General features: G+C 52.6%; 1 protein-coding gene across 1 annotated transcript in view; it reads left to right on the plus strand.

The window, feature by feature from the left end:
* LOC115082393 (FERM domain-containing protein 4A-like) overlaps positions 1-23,623 on the plus strand; it is a gene marked incomplete at its 3' end in the record, with an annotated part of 104,574 nt that extends 80,951 nt beyond the window's left edge. Inside the window, exons 6-7 of the mRNA XM_029586612.1 lie at positions 19,453-19,509; positions 23,601-23,623. Of these exons, the coding sequence (XP_029442472.1) occupies positions 19,453-19,509; positions 23,601-23,623 (80 nt within the window). The remainder of the gene's footprint in view (positions 1-19,452; positions 19,510-23,600) is intronic.
* Positions 23,624-25,141: the final 1,518 nt, after the last annotated feature.

The raw sequence follows: 25,141 nt of genomic DNA on the forward strand, positions 1-25,141 counted from the left end.
TAACAGACACTATTTTTGTATAGGGTCACCTTGCTTTAATTTAAATCAACAATAGTCCATTTTTTGTTCGAAAATTTTTCATTATACTAAAAACTAATGTCACACACTCTGAAAGAGAGGACACAGATACTCATCTACTCCGTGGTAGTAGTGCAATTAAAATTCAGCTGTAATATTTAACTGTTAATACTTCAAGCTCTAATATTCCTATCCATTTCACGTTACTTTAACGAAAAGCTGGTAATACTGAGCAGGTATTTTGTGCAGAAGTAAAATCAAATGTAGTACTTAAGCTTTTAATGTTTCAAGCTGCTCTATCCGTGATGGTCTTGCATTGTTTGACAAGAAACTGGTAACCCGACACGGGGCTGATGCATTGTGCCAGTCCTTTTTCAAGGGTGAATCATTCTGCGTCTAAAAAAAACATTATCACAATGGTAATCCCACATAATCACACAATAATACATTCATAATGGACAACAGTTGTTCTCTGCACAGCCGCATTTTCCAACGTACTCACATGATTTCAGCAGAAATTTTACGAAAATGGCAACCCAGCGTTTTCTCTGCCCTTCAAATTGTTGATTTCCGGAACCCTACCGGAACCCACTTAAATAGTATTATGCTAAGGTCACTGGAGCTCGTGAACGTGAAATGGATATGAATATTAGAGCTTGAAGTATTAACAGTTAAATATTACAGCTGAATTTTAATTGCATAAAAAAATTTGCTCAAAAAATCAAGTTCATTGGGACTGTACAACTAAAATGACCTATGATTATAAATAAGGCTGAGTCCAAATAGCGCGAGCTTAAACGATGAGGCCTAGTATGACGGTCATGATATGTTTTATTATAATCCTGAATATTTATTTGACTAGATATTATTTATTTCTGTGTTAGCCATGTCTCTGGCTCTTCCTCCTCCCAGTTCATGTGCCCCTGTTTTATTGTAACTTTTGTTCACTTGTTCTCTCTTCGCCTATTGTTCATGTTGATGTTAATGTTTTTGCACCATTGTTTCTTGTAAACCGATATGATATGATTGGTATCATGAATGTCGGTATAAAAAAGCCCTAAATAAATAAATAAATAAAATAAAATGATATAAAGCCATATAAGTTTTCTGGGAGCGGCGTCTTGAAACGATGTGCATATGTGGATAAGTGTTGGTATGGTTATTTGAGTGTTCGGTGACCAATACATCTCTCTATAAAAATCTTAGTCCACCTTCTGTCATATTATAAGTGGATACTAATGCGTGTAAAACATGAATATAGCACGGACAGCTGAAGGAGATGTGTATAAATAGAATCTATGAAGGCATGACACTAATGCATGTAAAACATGAATACAGCACGGACAGCTGAAGGAAATGTGGATAAACAGAACCCCATCAAGGCATGACACTAATACATGTAACACTTGAATACAGCATGAAGCAGCTGAAGGAGTTGTGGATAAATAGAATCTATGAAGGCCTGACACTAATGCATGTAAAACATGAATACAGCACGGACAGCTGAAGGAAATGTGGATAAACAGAACCCCATCAAGGCATGACACTAATACATGTAACACTTGAATACAGCACGGACACCTGAAGGAGATGTGGATAAATAGAATCTATGAAGGCCTGACACTAATGCAAGTAAAACATGAATACAGCACGGACAGCTGAAGGAGAGAAGAGCAGATCTTTATCAGAGCCCCATACAGGTGTTACATTAAGCGGTAGATTTTCAAAGGGTTACGCGTGTAACTCCTGCTCGCGCCGAGCCAATTTAGCATAGGTTTGGCGACGCGCGAATGTCCCGGGGCTTTGAAAAAGGGGCGGGCCGGGGTCATGGACGTGGCGCCGATCCGGGGGCGGTCCAGAGTCCTCTGGCACAGCGGCCGTGCTGGAGGATCGTGCGCAAGATACACCTGCAAGAGGCAGGCGTAAAAAATAAAATAAGGTAGGGGGGATAGATTTAGGTAGGGCTGGGGGGTGAGTTAGAGAGGGGGAAGGTGGGGGGGACCGAAAGAAAAGTTCCCTCCAAGGCCGCTTCGATTGGAGGGAACGGGGAAAGCCATCGGGGCTCCCCTCGGGCTTGGCGTGTGCACCCGCCGACCCCGGATTTTATAACACGCCGGGCAGCGCGCACAAATGTACCCCGCGCGCGTAAGATTTAAAATCTGTCCCTGATTATCAGGCCGACACAGTAAAGCGCGGCCGCAGTTACCCCGGTTCTAACCCGCTTTGGACGCGTAAGGCGAAGCCGCGATTCAGTGTCCGGTTTTACGCGTCCTTACCGCTTCCTGAAATTGACGCGTATCCCTTTCCGCCCGCGGCACGTGTATATGAGATGTAAACGATCGGATTAGCCGTTCCCTCCCATGCAGTAATGTGCGGCCCGATTAGCGCCTTTTTAACCTGCAGTTTTGCCGCGTCTTTAACCTGCAAATTTACCGCCCACCCTGCCCCTGGTGTTAGTGTGGTGTTCAGTCAGCTTCCCGCTGCCTTGAGCTGTATCTTCGCCCCCTCCGGATCCCTCCTTCAACCTTCTCTGCAGGCGACAACCCCCCCCCCCCCCCCCCGCGAGGAGAGGTGGAGCTGGAGACCCCGAAAGCCTTTCCCGTCTCCTCCCCGAGCCTGGCGGAGCAGTTCAGCAGGGAGGTGGCGGCGTCCGTTCATGTGAAAATACTTAAACCCTGTCCTAAGGGCCTGGCCAGGCCCATACAGGAGACCCTATTCTTTACTGTCTGTAGTTAAAGTATTTGTGCTACTCACCCTCTCGTTCTTTGCAGGGCCACAGGGAGTCCCAGTCGTTGCTGCTCAAGGCAGCGGGAGGTCGCGGCGTCCCTTCATGGACAGATTCCTGGGAGAGGGAGAGACGAGACGTCTCCTTGAACCAGCGAGACGAGAGCCGCCACCTCCCGCTGCCATGAGCCCGGCCTCAGTCAATCCCGTCCCTGCGTCGTCGTCGTCGTCGTCCTGTTTGTTCTGAAGGTGGAAAGCAGGGCACGCAGGATTAGACTCTGGCGTTTTCACGCCATGAACGGACGCCGCGACCTCCCGCTGCCTTGAGCAGCAACAACTGGGACTCCCTGCAAAGAACGAGAGGGTGAGCAGCATAAATACTTTAACTATAGATGGTAAATAATAGGGTTTCCTGTAAGGGCCTTCCCGCTGCCCGAGTCGCACGTCCGAGGTCGCGGCTCGGTCGCCCAGTCTGGCGCTCAAGGCAGCGGGGTCTGTAGAGAAGACCTTACCTGCTGGAATGACATATGAAATGACGGGTGCCAGCGCACCCGGGACACTGTATAGGGCTGGGTTACGCACGCCTACCACTTCAGGGACGCGCTTCGGATGCCGCATGCATTTGCGTCTGATTTGAATGCTGTATCGAGCGGAACGTGATCGGGACTGTGCGTGCGGCAAACGAGGGTGCGCCCGGCACTGCCGCGCTCTTTCTTACGCGTCCTAACTGTATCGGCCTGTATGTGACAAATGAGTACAGCACAGACAGCTGAAGGAGAATGTGCATAAACAGAACCCCATCAAGGCATGACACTAATACATGTGACACATGAGTACAGCACGGACAGCTGAAGGAGATGTGCATAAACAGAACCCCATCAAGGCATGACACTAATACATGTGACACATGAGTACAGCACGGACAGCTGAAGGAGACGTGCATAAACAGAACCCCATCAAGGCATGACACTAATACATGTGACACATGAGTACAGCACGGACAGCTGAAGGAGACGTGCATAAACAGAACCCCATCAAGGCATGACACTAATACATGTGACACATGAGTACAGCACGGACAGCTGAAGGAGACGTGCATAAACAGAACCCCATCAAGGCATGACACTAATACATGTGACACATGAGTACAGCACGGACAGCTGAAGGAGACGTGCATAAACAGAACCCCATCAAGGCATGACACTAATACATGTGACACATGAGTACAGCACGGACAGCTGAAGGAGACGTGCATAAACAGAACCCCATCAAGGCATGACACTAATACATGTGACACATGAGTACAGCACGGACAGCTGAAGGAGACGTGCATAAACAGAACCCCATCAAGGCATGACACTAATACATGTGACACATGAGTACAGCACGGACAGCTGAAGGAGATGTGGATAAACAGAACCCCATCAAGGCATGACACTAATACATGTGACACATGAGTACAGCACGGACAGCTGAAGGAGATGTGCATAAACAGAGGCACGACTATGACAAAAGCTGCTTTCCCATTCCAATAAGCTACAATATTCAAGAATAAAATATACAGGAACAAAATAAAAAGATCTCTCCATCCACGATCATTTGTGTCTCCCCCAGTTTCTTCCTGTTTGCTCACACTCCAAGGTTGTCTTTCTATTTTATTCTCAGATTTGTTTCTGTTTTTACATTTAAATTATGCAATAAAAACTGCACCAAGGGCCGTATAGCATACAGGATCCTCAGGAGAGACTGATGGGGATACAGCAGAGACCGAATCCCAGGATCCTCCAGGAGAGGCTGATGGGGAGCAGCAGGGATTGAACCCCAGGATCCTCCAGGAGAGGCTGATGGGGCGCAGCAGGGATTGAACCCCAGGATCCTCCAGGAGAGGCTGATGGGGCGCAGCAGGGATTGAACCCCAGGATCCTCCAGGAGAGGCTGATGGGGAGCAGCAGGGATTGAACCCCGGGATCCTCGGGAGAGGCTGATGGGGCGCAGCAGAGACCGAATCCCAGGATCCTCCAGGAGAGGCTGATGGGGCGCAGCAGAGACCGAATCCCAGGATCCTCCAGGAGAGGCTGATGGGGCGCAGCAGGGATTGAACCCCAGGATCCTCGGGAGAGGCTGATGGGGCGCAGCAGGGATTGAACCCCGGGATCCTCGGGAGAGGCTGATGGGGCGCAGCAGGGATTGAACCCCGGGATCCTCGGGAGAGGCTGATGGGGCGCAGCAGGGATTGAACCCCGGGATCCTCGGGAGAGGCTGATGGGGCGCAGCAGGGATTGAACCCCGGGATCCTCGGGAGAGGCTGATGGGGCGCAGCAGGGATTGAGCCCCGGGATCCTCGGGAGAGGCTGATGGGGCGCAGCAGGGATTGAACCCCAGGATCCTCGGGAGAGGCTGATGGGGAGCAGCAGGGATTGAACCTCAGGAGAGGCTGATGGGGCGCAGCAGGGATTGAACCCCAGGATCCTCAGGAGAGGCTGATGGGGCGCAGCAGGGATTGAGCCCCAGGATCCTCGGGAGAGGCTGATGGGGAGCAGCAGGGATTGAATCCCGGGATCCTCAGGAGAGGCTGATGGGGCGCAGCAGGGATTGAACCCCGGGATCCTCGGGAGAGGCTGATGGGGCGCAGCAGGGATTGAACCCCGGGATCCTCGGGAGAGGCTGATGGGGCGCAGCAGGGATTGAGCCCCAGGATCCTCGGGAGAGGCTGATGGGGAGCAGCAGGGATTGAGCCCCGGGATCCTCGGGAGAGGCTGATGGGGCGCAGCAGGGATTGAACCCCGGGATCCTCGGGAGAGGCTGATGGGGAGCAGCAGGGATTGAACCCCGGGATCCTCGGGAGAGGCTGATGGGGCGCAGCAGGGATTGAACCCCAGGATCCTCGGGAGAGGCTGATGGGGCGCAGCAGGGATTGAGCCCCAGGATCCTCGGGAGAGGCTGATGGGGCGCAGCAGGGATTGAGCCCCAGGATCCTCGGGAGAGGCTGATGGGGCGCAGCAGGGATTGAACCCCCGGATCCTCGGGAGAGGCTGATGGGGCGCAGCAGGGATTGAACCCCCGGATCCTCGGGAGAGGCTGATGGGGCGCAGCAGGGATTGAACCCCAGGATCCTCGGGAGAGGCTGATGGGGCGCAGCAGGGATTGAACCCCAGGATCCTCGGGAGAGGCTGATGGGGAGCAGCAGGGATTGAACCCCCGGATCCTCGGGAGAGACTGATGGGGCGCAGCAGGGATTGAACCCCAGGATCCTCGGGAGAGGCTGATGGGGCGCAGCAGGGATTGAACCCCAGGATCCTCGGGAGAGGCTGATGGGGCGCAGCAGGGATTGAGCCCCAGGATCCTCGGGAGAGGCTGATGGGGCGCAGCAGGGATTGAACCCCCGGATCCTCGGGAGAGGCTGATGGGGCGCAGCAGGGATTGAACCCCAGGATCCTCGGGAGAGGCTGATGGGGCGCAGCAGGGATTGAACCCCAGGATCCTCAGGAGAGGCTGATGGGGTGCAGCAGGGATTGAACCCCAGGATCCTCAGGAGAGGCTGATGGGGCGCAGCAGAGACCGAATCCCAGGATCCTCCAGGAGAGGCTGATGGGGCGCAGCAGGGATTGAACCCCAGGATCCTCGGGAGAGGCTGATGGGGCGCAGCAGGGATTGAACCCCAGGATCCTCGGGAGAGGCTGATGGGGCGCAGCAGGGATTGAACCCCGGGATCCTCGGGAGAGGCTGATGGGGCGCAGCAGGGATTGAACCCCAGGATCCTCGGGAGAGGCTGATGGGGCGCAGCAGGGATTGAGCCCCAGGATCCTCGGGAGAGGCTGATGAGGCGCAGCAGGGATTGAACCCCAGGATCCTCAGGAGAGGCTGATGGGGCGCAGCAGGGATTGAGCCCCGGGATCCTCAGGAGAGGCTGATGGGGCGCAGCAGGGATTGAACCCCGGGATCCTCAGGAGAGGCTGATGGGGCGCAGCAGGGATTGAACCCCGGGATCCTCAGGAGAGGCTGATGAGGCGCAGCAGGGATTGAACCCCGGGATCCTCAGGAGAGGCTGATGGGGCGCAGCAGGGATTGAACCCCAGGATCCTCAGGAGAGGCTGATGGGGCGCAGCAGGGATTGAGCCCCAGGATCCTCAGGAGAGGCTGATGGGGAGCAGCAGGGATTGAACCCCGGGATCCTCGGGAGAGGCTGATGAGGCGCAGCAGGGATTGAGCCCCAGGATCCTCGGGAGAGGCTGATGGGGAGCAGCAGGGATTGAACCCCAGGATCCTCAGGAGAGACTGATGAGGCGCAGCAGGGATTGAGCCCCGGGATCCTCAGGAGAGGCTGATGGGGCGCAGCAGGGATTGAACCCCAGGATCCTCAGGAGAGGCTGATGGGGCGCAGCAGGGATTGAACCCCAGGATCCTCCAGGAGAGGCTGATGGGGCGCAGCAGGGATTGAACCCCAGGATCCTCAGGAGAGGCTGATGGGGCGCAGCAGGGATTGAACCCCAGGATCCTCGGGAGAGGCTGATGGGGCGCAGCAGGGATTGAACCCCAGGATCCTCGGGAGAGGCTGATGGGGAGCAGCAGGGATTGAACCCCAGGATCCTCGGGAGAGGCTGATGAGGCGCAGCAGGGATTGAACCCCAGGATCCTCGGGAGAGGCTGATGAGGCGCAGCAGGGATTGAGCCCCAGGATCCTCGGGAGAGGCTGATGAAGCGCAGCAGGGATTGAACCCCAGGATCCTCGGGAGAGGCTGATGGGGCGCAGCAGGGATTGAACCCCAGGATCCTCGGGAGAGGCTGATGGGGCGCAGCAGGGATTGAACCCCGGGATCCTCGGGAGAGGCTGATGGGGCGCAGCAGGGATTGAACCCCGGGATCCTCGGGAGAGGCTGATGGGGCGCAGCAGGGATTGAATCCCGGGATCCTCGGGAGAGGCTGATGGGGCGCAGCAGGGATTGAACCCCGGGATCCTCGGGAGAGGCTGATGGGGCGCAGCAGGGATTGAACCCCGGGATCCTCAGGAGAGGCTGATGGGGCGCAGCAGGGATTGAACCCCGGGATCCTCAGGAGAGGCTGATGGGGCGCAGCAGGGATTGAACCCCGGGATCCTCAGGAGAGGCTGATGAAGCGCAGCAGGGATTGAATCCCAGGATCCTCAGGAGAGGCTGATGGGGAGCAGCAGGGATTGAACCCCAGGATCCTCAGGAGAGGCTGATGGGGAGCAGCAGGGATTGAACCCCAGGATCCTCAGGAGAGACTGATGGGGCGCAGCAGGGATTGAGCCCTAGGATCCTCAGGAGAGACTGATGGGGCGCAGCAGGGATTGAACCCCAGGATCCTCAGGAGAGGCTGATGGGGCGCAGCAGGGATTGAGCCCCAGGATCCTCAGGAGAGACTGATGGGGCGCATCAGGGATTGAACCCCAGGATCCTCAGGAGAGGCTGATGGGGAGCAGCAGGGATTGAACCCACGGATCCTCTGGAGAGGCTGATGGGGCGCAGCAGGGATTGAGCCCCAGGATCCTCAGGAGAGACTGATGGGGCGCAGCAGGGATTGAACCCCAGGATCCTCAGGAGAGACTGATGGGGCGCAGCAGGGATTGAACCCCAGGATCCTCGGGAGAGACTGATGGGGCGCAGCAGGGATTGAACCCCAGGATCCTCAGGAGAGGCTGATGGGGAGCAGCAGGGATTGAACCCCAGGATCCTCTGGAGAGACTGATGGGGCGCAGCAGGGATTGAGCCCTAGGATCCTCAGGAGAGACTGATGGGGCGCAGCAGGGATTGAACCCCAGGATCCTCAGGAGAGGCTGATGGGGCGCAGCAGGGATTGAGCCCCAGGATCCTCAGGAGAGACTGATGGGGCGCATCAGGGATTGAACCCCAGGATCCTCAGGAGAGGCTGATGGGGAGCAGCAGGGATTGAACCCACGGATCCTCTGGAGAGGCTGATGGGGCGCAGCAGGGATTGAACCCCAGGATCCTCAGGAGAGGCTGATGGGGAGCAGCAGGGATTGAACCCCAGGATCCTCAGGAGAGGCTGATGGGGAGCAGCAGGGATTGAACCCCGGGATCCTCAGGAGAGGCTGATGGGGCGCAGCAGGGATTGAACCCCGGGATCCTCAGGAGAGACTGATGGGGCGCAGCAGGGATTGAACCCCGGGATCCTCAGGAGAGGCTGATGGGGCGCAGCAGGGATTGAACCCCGGGATCCTCGGGAGAGGCTGATGGGGCGCAGCAGGGATTGAACCCCGGGATCCTCGGGAGAGGCTGATGGGGCGCAGCAGGGATTGAACCCCAGGATCCTCGGGAGAGGCTGATGGGGCGCAGCAGGGATTGAGCCCCAGGATCCTCGGGAGAGACTGATGGGGCGCAGCAGGGATTGAGCCCCAGGATCCTCGGGAGAGACTGATGGGGCGCAGCAGGGACCGCGCCCCGAGTCCTGTCAGGTGGAGGGTTACTGTACACGGGTGGAGGAAGGGGTCTGTGAGCTGGGAAGAACGGGTGCCGGCTGTGTCTGCAGGGACCTTACACTGAGATCCCCCAGTGGCTGCAGGCGAGCAGGGAGGAGCTGAGGCCGCCTGCTGATATCCCCAGCGCACGCAGGGACTCGAGGCGCAGCTTTCCTTGCAGCTGCACAGATGGAAGCAGCCAAGTCCTCTGCGTGACTGACAGAAGAAACAGCAAAGTTACAGATTAATGAGACCTCTGGTAACCGCCCTAGCATGGACGTTTGCTTTAAAAAGTCAGGAAAGCTTTCTGGAAGTGCTAATCCCGCCCCGGGTGTGAAAGGAGCGCAGAGAGAGCGAGGGTGAGTGGTGATGGTGGAAGTAAGGCTGCAGCCAGCAGGAAGAGGTCCAGGGAGACCCCTCTGAGCAGCCTGAAGGTGTCCCGGCAGTGGATTAACCCTGTGCTGGTGGCAGGAAGCTCACAGGGGAAATGTGACGTCCTGGCGGGTGTCTGCCACTAGAGGGCAGCCTCTGATCTGAATTGGAAGTGTAGGCCCCTGGGCCGGATGGCGCAGCCTGATGACAGATCCCGTTAGCCTCATGGCCAGACTTAGTGAAAGCCCCTTGGGTTGGAGGTTCACTTAACCCAGCCCCGTTTCCCGCAGGTTGAGCCCTTGGCTTCCAGGGGCCCGGCGGGACTTAGGCCCACAGGGCAGAGAAGAGGAGGGAGAGCCTGAGGGCCAAGCCGAGGTCAGGGGCAGAGAGCAATCAGGTCATCACCGGGTACAGGCTGAGGGTCCAGATCCGAAGCACCGGTCGGTGGCAGGCAAGAGGGTAGTCCAGGTCTGAAGCACTGGTCAAACCTGAGGAGGCTATAGCCGTGGCAATCTAGGGAGCACCGGGGCTGGACAGAGCCAGGCAGGTCGCAGGAGCACGGCGACAGGCACTGCTGGACCCGCAGGAGGGACCGGCTGCCGAGGCAGTGTCTGGATGCGCAGCTGAGGTTCATATCCCCGGCCAACGCTGATGTCCTCCTCCTGCTGCGGGGCCTTTAACTCTCGGTGTGCCCCGAGGAGGCTGCAGGTCTGCCCATAGCGTGCCAGGTCACTCCCTGCAGTCAGGCGGGCAGCCGGTGGCCCTTGAGGGCCGGGTCGTGTTACCCGCTGCACCTCCTCCTCCTCCGCTCATGGTGGCCGCTTCTTCTGTGCATCCCTCTGCACGCCGACCGCGGCACGGGCGGCCAACGGAGCCGCGCTTTCAGCTGGATTAATGCAATTAATTTCAGCGTAAAACGACGAGCCCTTCCGAGGCTGCAGAGCCGCAGGACGCGAAAGCAGCAAAAGCAGAGCTCAGGGCATCCTTAGAGGATAAAAAAAGCAGAAGAAGCAGAGCTCAGGGCGTCCTTGGAGAGAGGATAAGAAAAGCCTTTGCGTGGAGCAGACGTTTGCTTCAGATTTCTGGCCCTGCTCCCGGTCTCCCCGAGGACCGCAGGGCCTGGGTCATCCCTCAGAGCGAAGGCGAGTCTCGAGGGAGAGAACGGCCCTTCCCGGGGGAGAGGATGGCCCTCTGCCGTTCTCTAGGCCGGGAGTGCTGGTGGTGGCCGGGGGGGGTTCAAGCCTGGCTTCTTGGCATTGCCTCTCCTGTATTGGACTTTATTCCTGGCTCTCCTTGTTTTTTTTTTTTACTTTAAAACTATTATTTTCCCCTTTTTTTGAAGTGATGCATATTTTGTCTCAGCCCCGTATAACAGGACCTTAAAACTACTTTACCTTGTGACGTCTCTCGGTTAAGTTTTCTGACCCCAGCGTGAAGAAGGGTGGACGACCGAACCATCCAATCACAGCCGCATGTCACGGGGAAAGGTCAAACACTTGAGTGTGCAAAGGTTTATCGTGCACAGCATTTGACTGCGGCTTAACGATGTTTCATCAAGGAAAAGGTGCCGTGTTTTACTCTGCTGCGTGGTCGGGAGGGACTTGGTCAGTGATAAACGTGTGCAGCCTTGTGACGTCCATGTCGGGAGAGCTGGGAGGAGCAGGAGGACACGAGAGAGTGGATAAGGGCGATGGGAGTGCGTTCAGGATTTCGGTGATGTTATAGAGAGAGAAATGAGGCATTTTAGCAATGTTTGGATATGTGTAGAGAGAGGGAGAAGAGTTGAGGCTGAGCGGACTTGGGGGGGCCTGACCGTGTTATCCGCAGACATAGAGAAAGGAGGAAGCGGGGAGCTGGGCTTGTGGGGAGTGATGAGGAGCTCTGTCTTGGCCGTGTTGAGTTTAAGGTGGCGGCGGGAGATCCCGGACGGCAGTGTCAGACCGGCAGGCTGAGATTTGGGACTGATTCCTGATGGGATTTCTGGTGTAGAGGGGTAAATCAGGGAATTATCAGCGGAAAGATGGTACTGAAAGCCTTGAGAGGAAGTCAGAGCACAAGGGAATTAGGGAGAAGAGAAGAGGGCGCAGGACACAGCCCGCAGGCACATCCGATGATAAGGGGGATGGCAGCAGAGAAGGATCCCAGGTAAGAAGAGGACAGAAGGAGTGGGTGGTGATCGACAGGTCGAGGAGGATGAGGACTGAGGAGAGGCCTTTGGCTGTAGTCATTGGAGATTGTGGTGAAGGCTGTTTCTCTGGAATCTACAGCTTGAGATGAAAGAAAGTCCAAACAGCGGAGGTAAACGGGTACATTCAGGTAATTTAGAAGCAGAATGGAGGAAAGGTGGCTTTCCTGGTCAATGTGTGACAGAGCTTTCCTGCAGTATCTTGTTCAGACCTTGCTCCTCGCCTTGACCGCATCCTCTGGCAGCAGATTCCACGCTGAGGGAGAGAGGTTTCTGTGATTTGTTCTGAATCTGCTGGCTGTGAGTTTCACGGAGCGTCCCCTTGTTTCAGTATTATGTGTGAGGGTAAATAACCCCTCTTTATTTGCCCGTTCCACCCCCCCTCATGATGTTATGAGCTTCTGTCTGCTGTCTCTGTCCCGAGCTGAAGAGCCCTCGCCTGTCACTCGCAAGCATTTCCATCCCCTTTATCACTTTTCTCGCCCTTCTCTGTACCTTTTCCATGTGCACGCTGCCTTTTTTTTGAGACCCGGTGCTCCCCATGTATCTACACCAAGGCATTGTGAGACCCTCAGCTTTCTTCCCTCTTCCTTTACAAATAATTCCGAAAATTTTTCACACTGAGCCAGGGATTTCAAGCTATCGTCCCACAGGGGCTTCACGATCCATTTCCAGAGCGGTGACTCCCATTACAGAGCCCAGCGTCATGTGCCTGTAGTTGGGATTATTTCTCCCTCTGGGCATCACGTTGCACTTTTCCATATTAAATCTCATTTGCCATCCAGTTGCCACTCTCCTGGTCTCAGTTCTGTGCAATCTGCTGCCGTTTTAACAACTTTGAATAATTTCGTGTCATCTGCGATTTGATCGCCTCATTCATTTTTCCTTTTCCAGATCGTTTGTGAATATGTTAAACAGCACTGGTACCGGTACCGATCTCTGTGGTACTCTGCTAATGACCTTTCTCTGACCAAATACAGAGACCGTAAAGCATAAATAGAAACCTGCAGACAAAAACTGAACTGGAAATCGCAACAAGCCAGACTCTGTAGGCGGCTTCAACATTACTATTCTACATAAAACATCAAACAATAAAAATCAAGAAATATAAAACATCAGTCAGAATAGTAAAACCATACTAATAAAACCAATAACTATTTTAAAACAGCTAATGAATAGAACATCATCTAATAATTAAAGACTCATATAAAAATGTTTACAGATTTCCCAAGCACCAATAAAATGTCAAAACAGAAGAGACATCAAATAATACCCAATAATTAACACTAATAAGCATTTTTAAAAAATCCCCTGCTCTCCATAGCTGGGAACTTTTGATTTTCAGTCACCTTGGACCTGCCATGGATTAGTGGATGTGTGTGTGTTTGTGGCAGGGAAGTGGAAAAACTTACTTCTTCTCTCTCAGATACACACACTTTCTAACACACCTATGTTCATTCTCTTATATACATGTTCACTCACACTCTCTCACACACATATGTACTCACTTTCTCACTCACAAACTCACACTCCCTCACTCACACATGCTCACATTCTCTCTCACTCTGGCTGGGGCCTTGCACGCTCCTTTCTTCAGCTGCCAGTGGTGTGGGCTCCACCGGCAGCCGTGCTGTACCTCTTCCTTTCTTTTTTTCTGCTGCCGACTCCCCTGAGAGGGAAACCTCATGCAATTGCATGGTTTGCACATCTGATTGTGCGCCTGGCCTGTCCATCCCCCACCCTGATGAAGGCCCAGATACCCCCTCCTAACCCCTGATTCAAAGCAGCCCGCCTCCTCTCCCTCCCCTCTGGAATTAGTTCTTACTATACTGAAAGGTGCCAGTGTTCACCAGCAGGAGCCACGTGGGGCATCCTCTTGTTGGCAACCTCTGCACATTAATGCATGGCATCATCTAGTGGTGCTTCATCACTGTCGTTTCTGTCTCCCCTCTGTGGTATATGTGTGTGTGCATGGTATGGTTTCTGTCTCCCCTCTGTGGTATATGTGTGTGCATGGTATGGTTTTACGTCTTCCTTCTGTGGTATATGTGTGTGCATGGTATGGTTTTACGTCTCCCCTCTGTGGTATATGTGTGTGTGCATGGTATGGTTTTCTGTCTCCCCTCTGTGGTATATGTGTGTGCATGGTATGGTTTTACGTCTTCCTTCTGTGGTATATGTGTGTGCATGGTATGGTTTTACGTCTCCCCTCTGTGGTATATGTGTGTATGCATGGTATGGTTTTACATCTATCTTCTGTGATATAGATGTGTGCATGGTATGGTTTTACGTCTCCCCTCTGTGGTATATGTGTGTGTGCATGGTATGGTTTTACGTCTCACCTATGTGGTATATGTGTGTGCATGGTATGGTTTTTACATCTATCTTCTGTGATATAGATGTGTGCATGGTATGGTTTTACGTCTCCCCTCTGTGGTATATGTGTGTGTGCATGGTATGGTTTTACATCTATCTTCTGTGATATAGATGTGTGCATGGTATGGTTTTACGTCTCCCCTCTGTGGTATATGTGTGTGTGCATGGTATGGTTTTACGTCTCCCCTCTGTGGTATATGTGTGTGTGTGCATGGTATGGTTTTACGTCTCCCCTCTGTGGTATATGTGTGTGTGCATGGTATGGTTTTACGTCTTCCTTCTGTGGTATATGTGTGTGCATGGTATGGTTTTACGTCTCCCCTCTGTGGTATATGTGTGTGCATGGTATGGTTTTACGTCTCCCCTCTGTGGTATATGTGTGTATGCATGGTATGGTTTTACTTCTCTCCTCTGTGGTATATGTGTGTGTGCATGGTATGGTTTTACGTCTCCCCTCTGTGGTATATGTGTGTGTGAATGGTATGGTTTTACGTCTCCCCTCTGTGGTATATGTGTGTGTGCATGGTATGGTTTTACGTCTCCCCTCTGTGGTATATGTGTGTGCATGGTATGGTTTTATGTCTCCCTTCTGTGGTGTAGATGTGTGCACAGTAGGGTTTTCTGTCTCACTTTTGTGGTATATGTGTGTGCATGGTATGGTTTTACATCTATCTTCTGTGATATAGATGTGTGCATGGTATGGTTTTACGTCTCCCCTCTGTGGTATATGTGTGTGCATGGTATGGTTTTACATCTATCTTCTGTGATATAGATGTGTGCATGGTATGGTTTTACATCTCCCCTCTGTGATATAGATGTGTGCATGGTATGGTTTTACGTCTCCCCTCTGTGGTATATGTGTGTGCATGGTATGGTTTTACTTCTCTCCTCTGTGGTATATGTGTGTGTGCATGGTATGGTTTTACTTCTCTCCTCTGTGGTATATGTGTGTGTGCATGGTATGGTTTTACGTCTCCCCTCTGTGGTATATGTGTGTGTGCATGGTATGGTTTTACGTCTCCCCTCTGTGGTATATGTGTGTGTGAATGGTATGGTTTTACGTCTCTCCTCTGTGGTATATGTGTGTGTGCATGGTATGGTTTTACTTCTCTCCTCTGTGGTATATGTGTGTGTGCATGGTATGGTTTTACGTCTCCCCTCTGTGGTATATGTGTGTGCATGGTATGGTTTTACGTCTCCCCTCTGTGGTATATGTGTGTGTGCATGGTATGGTTTTACTTCTCTCCTCTGTGGTATATGTGTGTGTGCATGGTATGGTTTTACGTCTCCCCTCTGTGGTATATGTGTGTGTGAATGGTATGGTTTTACGTCTCCCCTCTGTGGTATATGTGTGTGTGCATGGTATGGTTTTACGTCTCCCCTCTGTGGTATATGTGTGTGTGCATAGCATGGTTTTACGTCTCCCTTCTCTGGTATATGTATGTGCATGGTATGGTTTTACGTCTCCCCTCTGTGGTATATGTGTGTGTGCATGGTATGGTTTTACGTCTCCCCTCTGTGGTATATGTGTGTGCATGGTATGGTTTTATGTCTCCCTTCTGTGGTATATGTGTGTGTGCATGGTATGGTTTTACGTCTCCCCTCTGTGGTATATGTGTGTGCATGGTATGGTTTTATGTCTCCCTTCTGTGGTGTAGATGTGTGCACAGTAGGGTTTTCTGTCTCACTTTTGTGGTATATGTGTGTGCATGGTATGGTTTTACATCTATCTTCTGTGATATAGATGTGTGCATGATATGGTTTTACGTCTCCCCTCTGTGGTATATGTGTGTGCATGGTATGGTTTTACATCTATCTTCTGTGATATAGATGTGTGCATGGTATGGTTTTACATCTCCCCTCTGTGATATAGATGTGTGCATGGTATGGTTTTACGTCTCACCTCTGTGGTATATGTGTGTGCATGGTATGGTTTTACATCTATCTTCTGTGATATAGATGTGTGCATGGTATGGTTTTACGTCTCCCCTCTGTGGTGTAGATGTGTGCACAGTAGGGTTTTCTGTCTCACTTTTGTGGTATATGTGTGTGCACGGTGTGATTTTCCATCTATCCTCTGTGGTATAGGTATATGCACGGTACAGTTTTCTGTCTCACCTCTGTTGTGTGGCAGTTTTAAGTCTCTCTTTTGTGATGTATGTCTGAATTGTGCCGTTTTCAGTCTCCCTTTTGTGGTTTATGTGTGCATGGTGTGGTTTTCAGTGTCTGAGATGTGTGCATGTTGAGTTACATGAAGAAACAGTTTGCAAATATTTGTAATGTTCAGCAGTCTAAATGTGAATGATAACCAATGTGTTTAGGATTCTGAAGGTTTGGAAGAGGCCTGGAGAGCTGGGGAGGGTGACTTCAGAGAGGCAGATCCCTGCAGCACAAAGGAAAGCAGAGCCAGCCTCCCCGCGGGGATTGCTAATTAATCCTGGGAGCTGAAAGAACAGAGCAGTGATTGTTAAGCCCCTGCCAGAAGGGAAGGGCGAGGATGGGCCCAGCTGAGGAAAAACTGGGATTTGCACTCACACACTGGTTGCTTAGGTTTGAGGGGGAGGAGGGATCTCCTCGGCAGAGCTCCTCTAGGGAATAGCATAGGCCTGAGAAACTTCGTGCTTTCTCGTCTCTGCCTCTGGATAGAAATTTGTTTTCAGGAAATAACTCGGGGATTACAAATCACGCCTGCTGCTTGAGAGCATTTCCCTGCCCTGTCTGTGATGGGGACATTTCCTGTTACTCTGTCACTAAAGCGCAAGGCCCAGCTGTCGAGGCTCCAGGTCTGCTGGCGTGGCCCCTCCAGAAAGATGAGGACAGGTCAGTCAGGAATGCAGGCTGCTGCGGCGTGTGGAAACCCGTTCCTCGGTGACCCCATGGTACAGCCGTCACCTTGGGACACCTTTTTGGCAGTTCTTTCCTCTTGTGATGTGATTACTGCAGAGGCTCTTGTGAGGCTGGCGAGGCACTGGCTGCGTACTCTCTGGGGAGCCCATTGCTCCTTCCTTTCCTCAGCATTCACTGCCTGTTTGCTTACGGCTTTCAGCAGGATCCAGAATGAGCTGCAGCCCTGGCTGCCTCCCGTCTTGGAACTGTCTGCAGGTTTTTGGAGAAAGCAGGAAGTTGAGGCAGTGCTGTGATGGAACGAGGAAGCGAAAGGCTGGGGAACTTGTAAATCAGAATTAGACTGATTTGCATAGATTTGTGTGCAGTCGGGAGGCAGTAAAATGACCCACAGACGAGAGAGATGTTTAAGTCCTTTTTTCTGCCCTGGATCATCCGTGTAGCCTGCTCAGCCCCCTCACAGCCTACGCTGGCCGTTTGCTTTGGTCACTGCCATCGATACAGAGATACCCACACTCTAAAACCCCCTCACCCCCATTCTGGAAGGGCAAGCTGCTTTTATACTTGAGGTTACGTTACACAAGGTACAGTAAATGGGGCATAATCGATTCTGTCCCACGGATCTCTGACCTCTCTAGAAATGTCACCAGAACGACTGCTCATCTGGTTAGTGCCAGCTCTGCACAGCAGGAGATGTTCCACGTGTGAGGCCGCTGGTGCTCAAACCTTGATGTGTGCCTCTTCCGCTCCACAGCACCTCATGCTCAGTGCACACCGAACCCACGAGTGCTAGAAATCAGAACCATGAAATGGAGGGTGGACATCTGTACACATTCCCTGCTATCTATGTGCTTCCTCTAAGCACCCACTGCTTGCCACTCTCTGGCTGCATCTACCTTTGCTCTGACCCAGTAACTCATAGTTTCTTATCAGCTTTCAAGATCACCTGGGTCCCCTCTTTGAATGTCAGACTTCTGACTGGTGAATTATGGTCTTTCCCGCAGGTCATGGACTGAGGGATTATTAATTACTGTCAGCAATTAGAAAGACGAGGTGTAATCCTCAAATGGTCACTTACGGACAAGCTGTGGTGTCATTGGCTAATGAGCGAGGAAGAGGCAAGAAGGTATATAAAGATGGCCCATTTGGGCTGCCGTCCAGCAATCCAGCAGCCGCCTTCACCACAGCAGGCTCTATGCATCTCTTTGAAGTGTGAAACCGTAAGGCCCACTGAGGTCCTCTGTAACTGAAAGGCACTGCATGGACTGAAATAATTGAATTGGTCATGAATCTACCAATGCACCGTTCTTCTGGTTATCTCTGCTGACAAAATGTAATTCGGGGAAGAGGCAGAGCCTGGGCTTGTGGGTTTGTAGGTTCTGGCCTTCCTCCCAATTCATGGGCATTCCTTGGGCACGTCCTCATGTCCCAGCTGTTCCAGCTCTCGGGACGTAGCGAGCTGATCTCTTCTGGGTCTGGGCTTCTGTCGAGGATGCATTCTGCATGCTGTTGGTTAATAACGCTCACAAGACACTCGTTAAGGCTGTGCAGCCCCAAACACGCAAAGAAAGCCCAAACAGATTAAAAAAAGGCCTCCAGCAGCCCTGGCTGGACTTCCTGGGCCAAATCCTGCCCTGAGACAGGCCTGGGTCGAGGTCTAGCCCTGGACAAGTGCCAGGGCGTTCCTACTCCAGCCCCCTCTCACATCCTTGAGATGAGCAGGACTGGTGCCCAGCCGCGTCCGCCTGGGGATGGCGCTGAAGTGACGTCACTTTGGCCCCTTTCTCTGGTGCAGCTGACAACAGAATGACACCAGCCACGTAGGCGTCCCTCCTCCCCATGTCAACGCTGGAGCAGGCATTTGTATAAGAAGGGGCTAGACCTCGGCTCCAGACCCAGCCCATGGCTCGGCCACAGAGCTGGGCCGTCGGAGGCTCGTTGTTTTTTTTTTTTTTAATGCAACGTTTACATAACTAGCCCAAATGTTTGGTGTATTTTCAGCAGATTCGTTTCATTCAGAACAAACTGAACATGGCCTCATTCGTTGCATTTTTTTTTTTCCATTCGTTAAAAATGGATGCACACCCCTATACTCATCTGTCCTCTGTAATGCGGTGGGCATGGTTAGTATTTCGGTGTATGAAGTTCTTTTACTCTCCGCAGTTGCAGAAGCCCAACCTGGTCTGAAGGGCATTTGCACTCGGTGTATTCCCCAGTCTGCAAACAAAATGCTTGTGAGCATAACCAAAGGCAATCAGATTCTGTCCTCACGAATGGGCAAACAAGTTGAGCGACATTCAGGTGTTCCTTGCTGGTTCTACAAGAATGAGTTTTGGGCCTTATTCCCCCTGGTTAGAAAGGTCCCTTGCTTGTGTGTAAATCCCCTGGCAGAGGAACGGCCCCGCCCTTCGCAGAGGCATCCAGGGAGGGGGTGAAGCTTTGCAGGTTCTCATTGTTGAAATGCACAAACCGGTTCCACCTTTTGTCTCCACTAAAGGAATTGATCGAGGTTGACAGTGAAGTCGTGTTTGAGTTAGCTGCGTACATCTTGCAGGTAAGTGGCAAACGGGGTCACCCCTTTCATCTTTTTTTTTTTTTTTCTCTATTTTACTTGGAGGCTCCTGCAATGGGATACGAGACCGGAGGCTTTGCGTACAGATTTTAGGAGAATAAATGTCTACTAGAAATACCACCAGTCGAAACAGTCAGCTTAGCTTTAATCCATAAAAGAACTTTTTCAGTAGCCGGTCCAATCTCTCCCTGAAAGCCTCCGACTTATATCAAACCGTGAAGAATTTAAGAAAAACGCTAAAAACATATTTATTTAATGATGAGTACAATACAATATGATTTCAATAATTACGCTATAACTGATAGACTTTTGCTTTGTTTAAACCTATACTGTGTTTGTTTGTTTTAACTTGATGTATTTATATTTGTAAACCGCCTGGACGGGCATGTAAATGTCTTATTGTTTGCGGTAACTTTTAAATAAATATATAGAATATTCAGCCTGAACGCTCAGCGTTTCCTTCCCGTGTGCTTAATCTGCCACGGTGAGGCTCTGGTGCATCTCTCTCTCTTGAGCAGTGCCAGCTCTGGTTAGAGCTATTCCTGGAGGCGTTGAGGGCTGGTTGGGTTGCACCCCGTTTATTATGGGGGAGCAGTGTGCCCCAGTAGGAGATGAAACAGCAGTGTGTGCGCGTGCATGAGAGAGACATTGCAGAGAAAAAGCACTTGTGATGCTGTGAATCTGGCTCGTCATCGTGTGACAGGGGGTGCACGTGCTAGGCAACTTCACTCGGTTCTTCAAAAGTAAAGGAAAATATAAGAGAGGAAAACAGTTATAAATATTTATCTCACAGACGTTCTCGTTCCTTGCTCACGCCTGCCGCCTTGCACACTTGTGAAGTAGTTGTGATTTTCCCCGTGGCTGCTGGCAGCCGTGCGCCGGAGACTCCAGAGCAATCCTGGCGGCTCGGCTACCCTCACACAAACTCAAAACATCTGCCCAAGCCTCGGCGCTGCTGAATTTGAACAGCGTCCAACGTTCGGGTAAACCCTCGCCCGGACCACAGGCTTTAATCGTGTCCTGGGCAAGCAGACGGTCCTGATGGCTTTCACGGTTCAGCACTGCCTTCCGCTTCTCAGGAGCCAGGACATGCCAGACAGATGCATCTGGTCAGACAGAGAGCGTGGATTCCTGCCGTAAGGGAGCTAAGAAAGTGAAGCTGAAAGCGAACGAGCCTGCGGGGAGAAGAGCAGGTCAGGTCAGGGACATCAAGAGGCTGGTTCTGGGTGGAACTGGGGTTAGCCTTAACCCTGCTTCACCCCGCCCCGGTTCTGGCTCGTACAGAGCCGGCTTGGCTCTAAATGTCCTCGCTTGCCCCACGTGGTCTGCTGAGCTCTGGCCGGCTCGTCCGTCACACGGATCCGCACCGTTTGGGTCTTGATCCCGTGTGCACAGACGTGTGCAGGAAGGTTAGCGGATCCCGTTGCAAAGCAGAATAGAACAGGGGCCAGAAGGGAGCAGTCTGGGCGTCTCCACGAGGCCGTAAGCCAAACGCGAGCCTGTTCCCTGGGTGTGAGAGGCTCCCACGAGCCACGTCCTGATTGCTTTTATTTTAGGGAGCTTTTAATGTTTTGTGTTTTCCAAAGCCTAAATCCCTCTGCTGTCACCACGTCTGCCGCCTCCCCTTAGAAAGCCTCTCGCCAGCGATTAATTGCCGTGCGTCTGTCCCCGCGGTTCCCCTGGGCCCGTCAGATTCTGGATTCCTGAGCACTGCTGCTCCCTATCCGCCCCCTCCGAAGTGAAGGAAAGGCGTGGCCTGGTGGTTACAAGAATGCACGGGAAACCTCATTCAGATCCCGTTTCCCCCAGTGCCTCGGTTACCTGCTTAGGTGGTTGGAAGCTCCTTGGGGAAGGAACTTATTGTACCTTGGCCTAGTCTTGTTCAGTCCCCAGCCTAATTACTGAGCCCTGAGGATCTTGCCCCGCCCCTGAGCTCACAGGGCTCTCTTGCAGTTCTCACGTGTACGGGTGAGCTCGTCACCGAGTGGTCCCGAGCCTCTTCCCTCCTAGCTCAGGAGGCAGCTGCTAGAGCTGAACTCCCCCCTCGAGCCCTGTCCTTCAGACATCGTCCGTCACGTCAGAGTCTCTCTCCTTTCCCTGGGCTGCAGGTCTGTAACTCGTTTGATATAAAACCTCCCGGTGCTTGGATCTCTAGGTTACTCCCAAATGTATCGTCAGGGCACCCCCACAGGAATTCGTCTTCCCGCTGCTCTCCCTGCCTGCTTTCTCTGGTGGTCGGAAGAGGTTATTCTCGGCCACGTCCCGTTCCTGAGTTCCACTACCCCGCGTCCTCCTCTGCCACGATGGCCTTCCAGTCGGTCATTTCTGTAAAGAAGACGCTGAGCATTTGCACCCAGGACTCTGCAAGGCGATGCCTTGCCGCCTGCTCTCTGGTTTTCCGTGAACTCCTCTTCCGCTGCCTAACCCCCCTTACATCTGATTGCTCTCTCCCGGATAATACCGCACAGGTGATTTAGGATTTCTACTTGTACCCCCCCCCCCTTGCTTAGCTTGAATGCTGGTCCAAGCAGGATCTGAAACGCTGGCGAGGGCCGGGTGGATGCAAACCGTCACATCTGTGTAGTAGCTCCTTGTGCACCACCTCCACTGCGCTGACTTTCTGTGCCGAGGACATCCCCCTGCTCTGGAGAAGGTCAGCAAGGCTCATCCCCTAGCTCCCGGGCCAAGTCCTCCTCACAGATCAGGTGGTACCTGGTGCCCCCAGTGACATCCATTCTCCTTGCTAACCTCCGAATTCCTCCTCCCGCCCCTGTGGAGCCCCCTCGTCCTCTGTCGGGTGCATCTGCCCCTCTCTTTTGAGGACCTTTAGTCCTCTGCTCTGGTGCCCGCAGGTGTCTGTGACCCTGTGCTTGACTTCTCCCTGTGCCGGTGATACCGGGTTGGGAATTATCGTTGGACCCCCCCCCCCCCCCCCCTCACTAGCTCAGCCCTGAGTCTAGCGGTTTCCTTCATTAACCCGTCTTGAAGGTGCGGCTGCTGCGGATATGTAGACACGAGGGCTGATGCCGCAGGTGAGGCTGGCGTTTAGTCTGACGAAAAGGTTTTGCTTAAAGGGTATGTGTTGCCCTCTTGTTTCTCCAAAGGGAGCTGAACTCAGATTTGGGAAAGATTCCTTGAATGCTGGAGCCCTGCAGACAGGCGCTGTCCCATCCCCCATAGCGCGCCACGGGTGTGGGGAGCTTCCCCTTCCCCCCCAGCGACGTGGATGGCCTCTGCTGCCGCGCCGACACCGCCGGTGGCAGTGACGCGACATCCCAGACAGGCGCCGGTTTTGGCCCATCCATGGCGCCCAGCCCTGCCTCATCTTTCTGTGTGTCGGCCGGCTCCGGGTACGGCAGAAGTGACCGCGGGGCTGTTTCAGCTGCCGTCCCCACCCCCCCAGGCACAGATCGGTGGTATCCACGTCCGGTCCTTGAGGGTCACAAGCGGGCCAGGTTTTCAGGATATCCCTGATGAACATGCGTGCGGCGGCGAGCAGGATTACTTGGTAGGGACCCGGAAGCGAGTTCCACCGCTCTGGACAATAACAGGAAGCACAGCACGTCCGTAGGCAGAGTGCCACAGGGGTGCAGAAGGCGTGGGGTAGAGGGGAGGGGACCCTGCCGAGCAGTGCAGAGTGCGTCCTCCACCTTCTTCTGATTCTCTGTGAATCTTAAAATCAAGCGGCCGGGTTCACTTGCAGAAGGCGTGCAGCTGGAAACCGCCGGACGCTGGAGCGCACGGTGTCCCACAGACCCTGGATCCCAGCCTGAAGGCAGAGCTCCCCGCCCGCACCGCACGGAAGCCTCTGCACGTTACAAAATTCTCCGCAGGAAAAACAGGATTGGCTTCTTTTGACTTTTCTTCCAGCAAAACGGCTCGCACTGCTGAGCTCTCAGGCTCGCATACTTCTTTCTGGGGGCGTTGAGCTTTCCCTGGGGAGCTCGGTCAAGCCTCTCTTGTTCTTAAAATTGCACTTGGGTTTGCTTAGTAAGAGAGACAGTTCTATAAATGAAAAAAATCTGCATTTATAATTTAACTGACCAATATCATTTTTCTTGTCTTTGTTGCAGGAAGCAAAAGGAGATTATGTAAGGTAAGATTTAAGAAAGCTCCTTTAATTCTTTGCTTTAAGGATTAAACTGTAAGCAGACAGGACTCGTGCTGTCCTGGAATTCATGAGAGCCGCCCTGCATTCAGAAAGAGAATTACTCAGCTCCCAGGCTCAGCAGCGCCGGGGGCTCTGACCTCATGGGACATTCATTTAGAAGAACATATAGCCTGCCTTCCTGATGAGAAAAAGTGATTTCCAAAGCAAGTCCAGACTGACCAGGGCCGAGAACACCGAGAGCTCACGTGATATCCCGTGTTCATAGGGGCTGTGATCATGTTATGTTCATGTTCACCAGGGCCTGAGAACACAGAGAGCTCACGTGATATCCCGTGTTCATAGGGCCTGTGATCATGTTATGTTTCATGTTCACCAGGCGAGAACAACGAGAGCTCACGTGATATCCCGTGTTCATAGGGCCTGTGATCATGTTATGTTCATGTTCACCAGGGCCGTCAACACCGAGAGCTCACGTGATATCCCATGTTCATAGGGCCTGTGATCATGTTATGTTTATGTTCATCGGGGCTGAGAACACCGAGAGCTCACGTGATTATCCCGTGTTCATAGGGCATGTGGTCATGTTATGTTTATGTTCATAGGGGCTGAGAATACAGAAAGCTCACGTGTTATCCCATGTTCATAGGGGCTGTGGTCATGTTGTGTTCATGTTCAGGGGGTGAGAATATGAGTTCAACGTGATATCCCATGTTCATAGGGCTATGGTCATATGTTCAGGGGCTGAGAATACTGAGAGCTCACGTTGATATTCCCATGTGCATAGGGGCTGTGGTCATGCTATGTTCATGTTCACAGGGGCTGGGAACACCGAGAGCTCACGTGATATCCCGTGTTCATAGGGCATGTGGTCATGTTATGTTTATGTTCATAGGGGCTGAGAATACAGAAAGCTCACGTGTTATCCCATGTTCATAGGGGCTGTGGTCATGTTGTGTTCATGTTCAGGGGGCTGAGAATACTGAGTTCACGTGATATCCCATGTTCATAGGGGCTATGGTCATATGTTCAGGGGCTGAGAATACTGAGAGCTCACGTGATATCCCATGTTCATAGGGGCTGTGGTCATGCTATGTTCATGTTCACAGGGGCTGGGAACACCGAGAGCTCACGTGATATCCCGTGTTCATAGGGGCTGTGGTCACATTATATTCATGTTCAGGGGCTGGGAACACCGAGAGCTCACGTGATATCCCGTGTTCATAGGGGCTGTGGTCACATTATATTCATGTTCAGGGGCTGGGAACACCGAGAGCTCACGTGATATCCCATGTTCATAGGGGCTGTGGTCCTGTTATGTTCATGTTCAGGGGCTGGGAACACTGAGAGCTCACGTGATATCCCGTGTTCATAGGGCCCGTGGTCACATTATGTTCATGTTCAGGGGCTGAGAATACTGACAGCTCACGTGATATCCCATGTTCATAGGGGCTGTGCTCACATTATATTCATGTTCAGGGGCTGGGAACACCGAGAGCTCACGTG

The sequence above is a fragment of the Rhinatrema bivittatum genome, unplaced genomic scaffold, assembly GCF_901001135.1.
Source record: "Rhinatrema bivittatum unplaced genomic scaffold, aRhiBiv1.1, whole genome shotgun sequence".
Taxonomy (NCBI): domain Eukaryota; kingdom Metazoa; phylum Chordata; class Amphibia; order Gymnophiona; family Rhinatrematidae; genus Rhinatrema; species Rhinatrema bivittatum.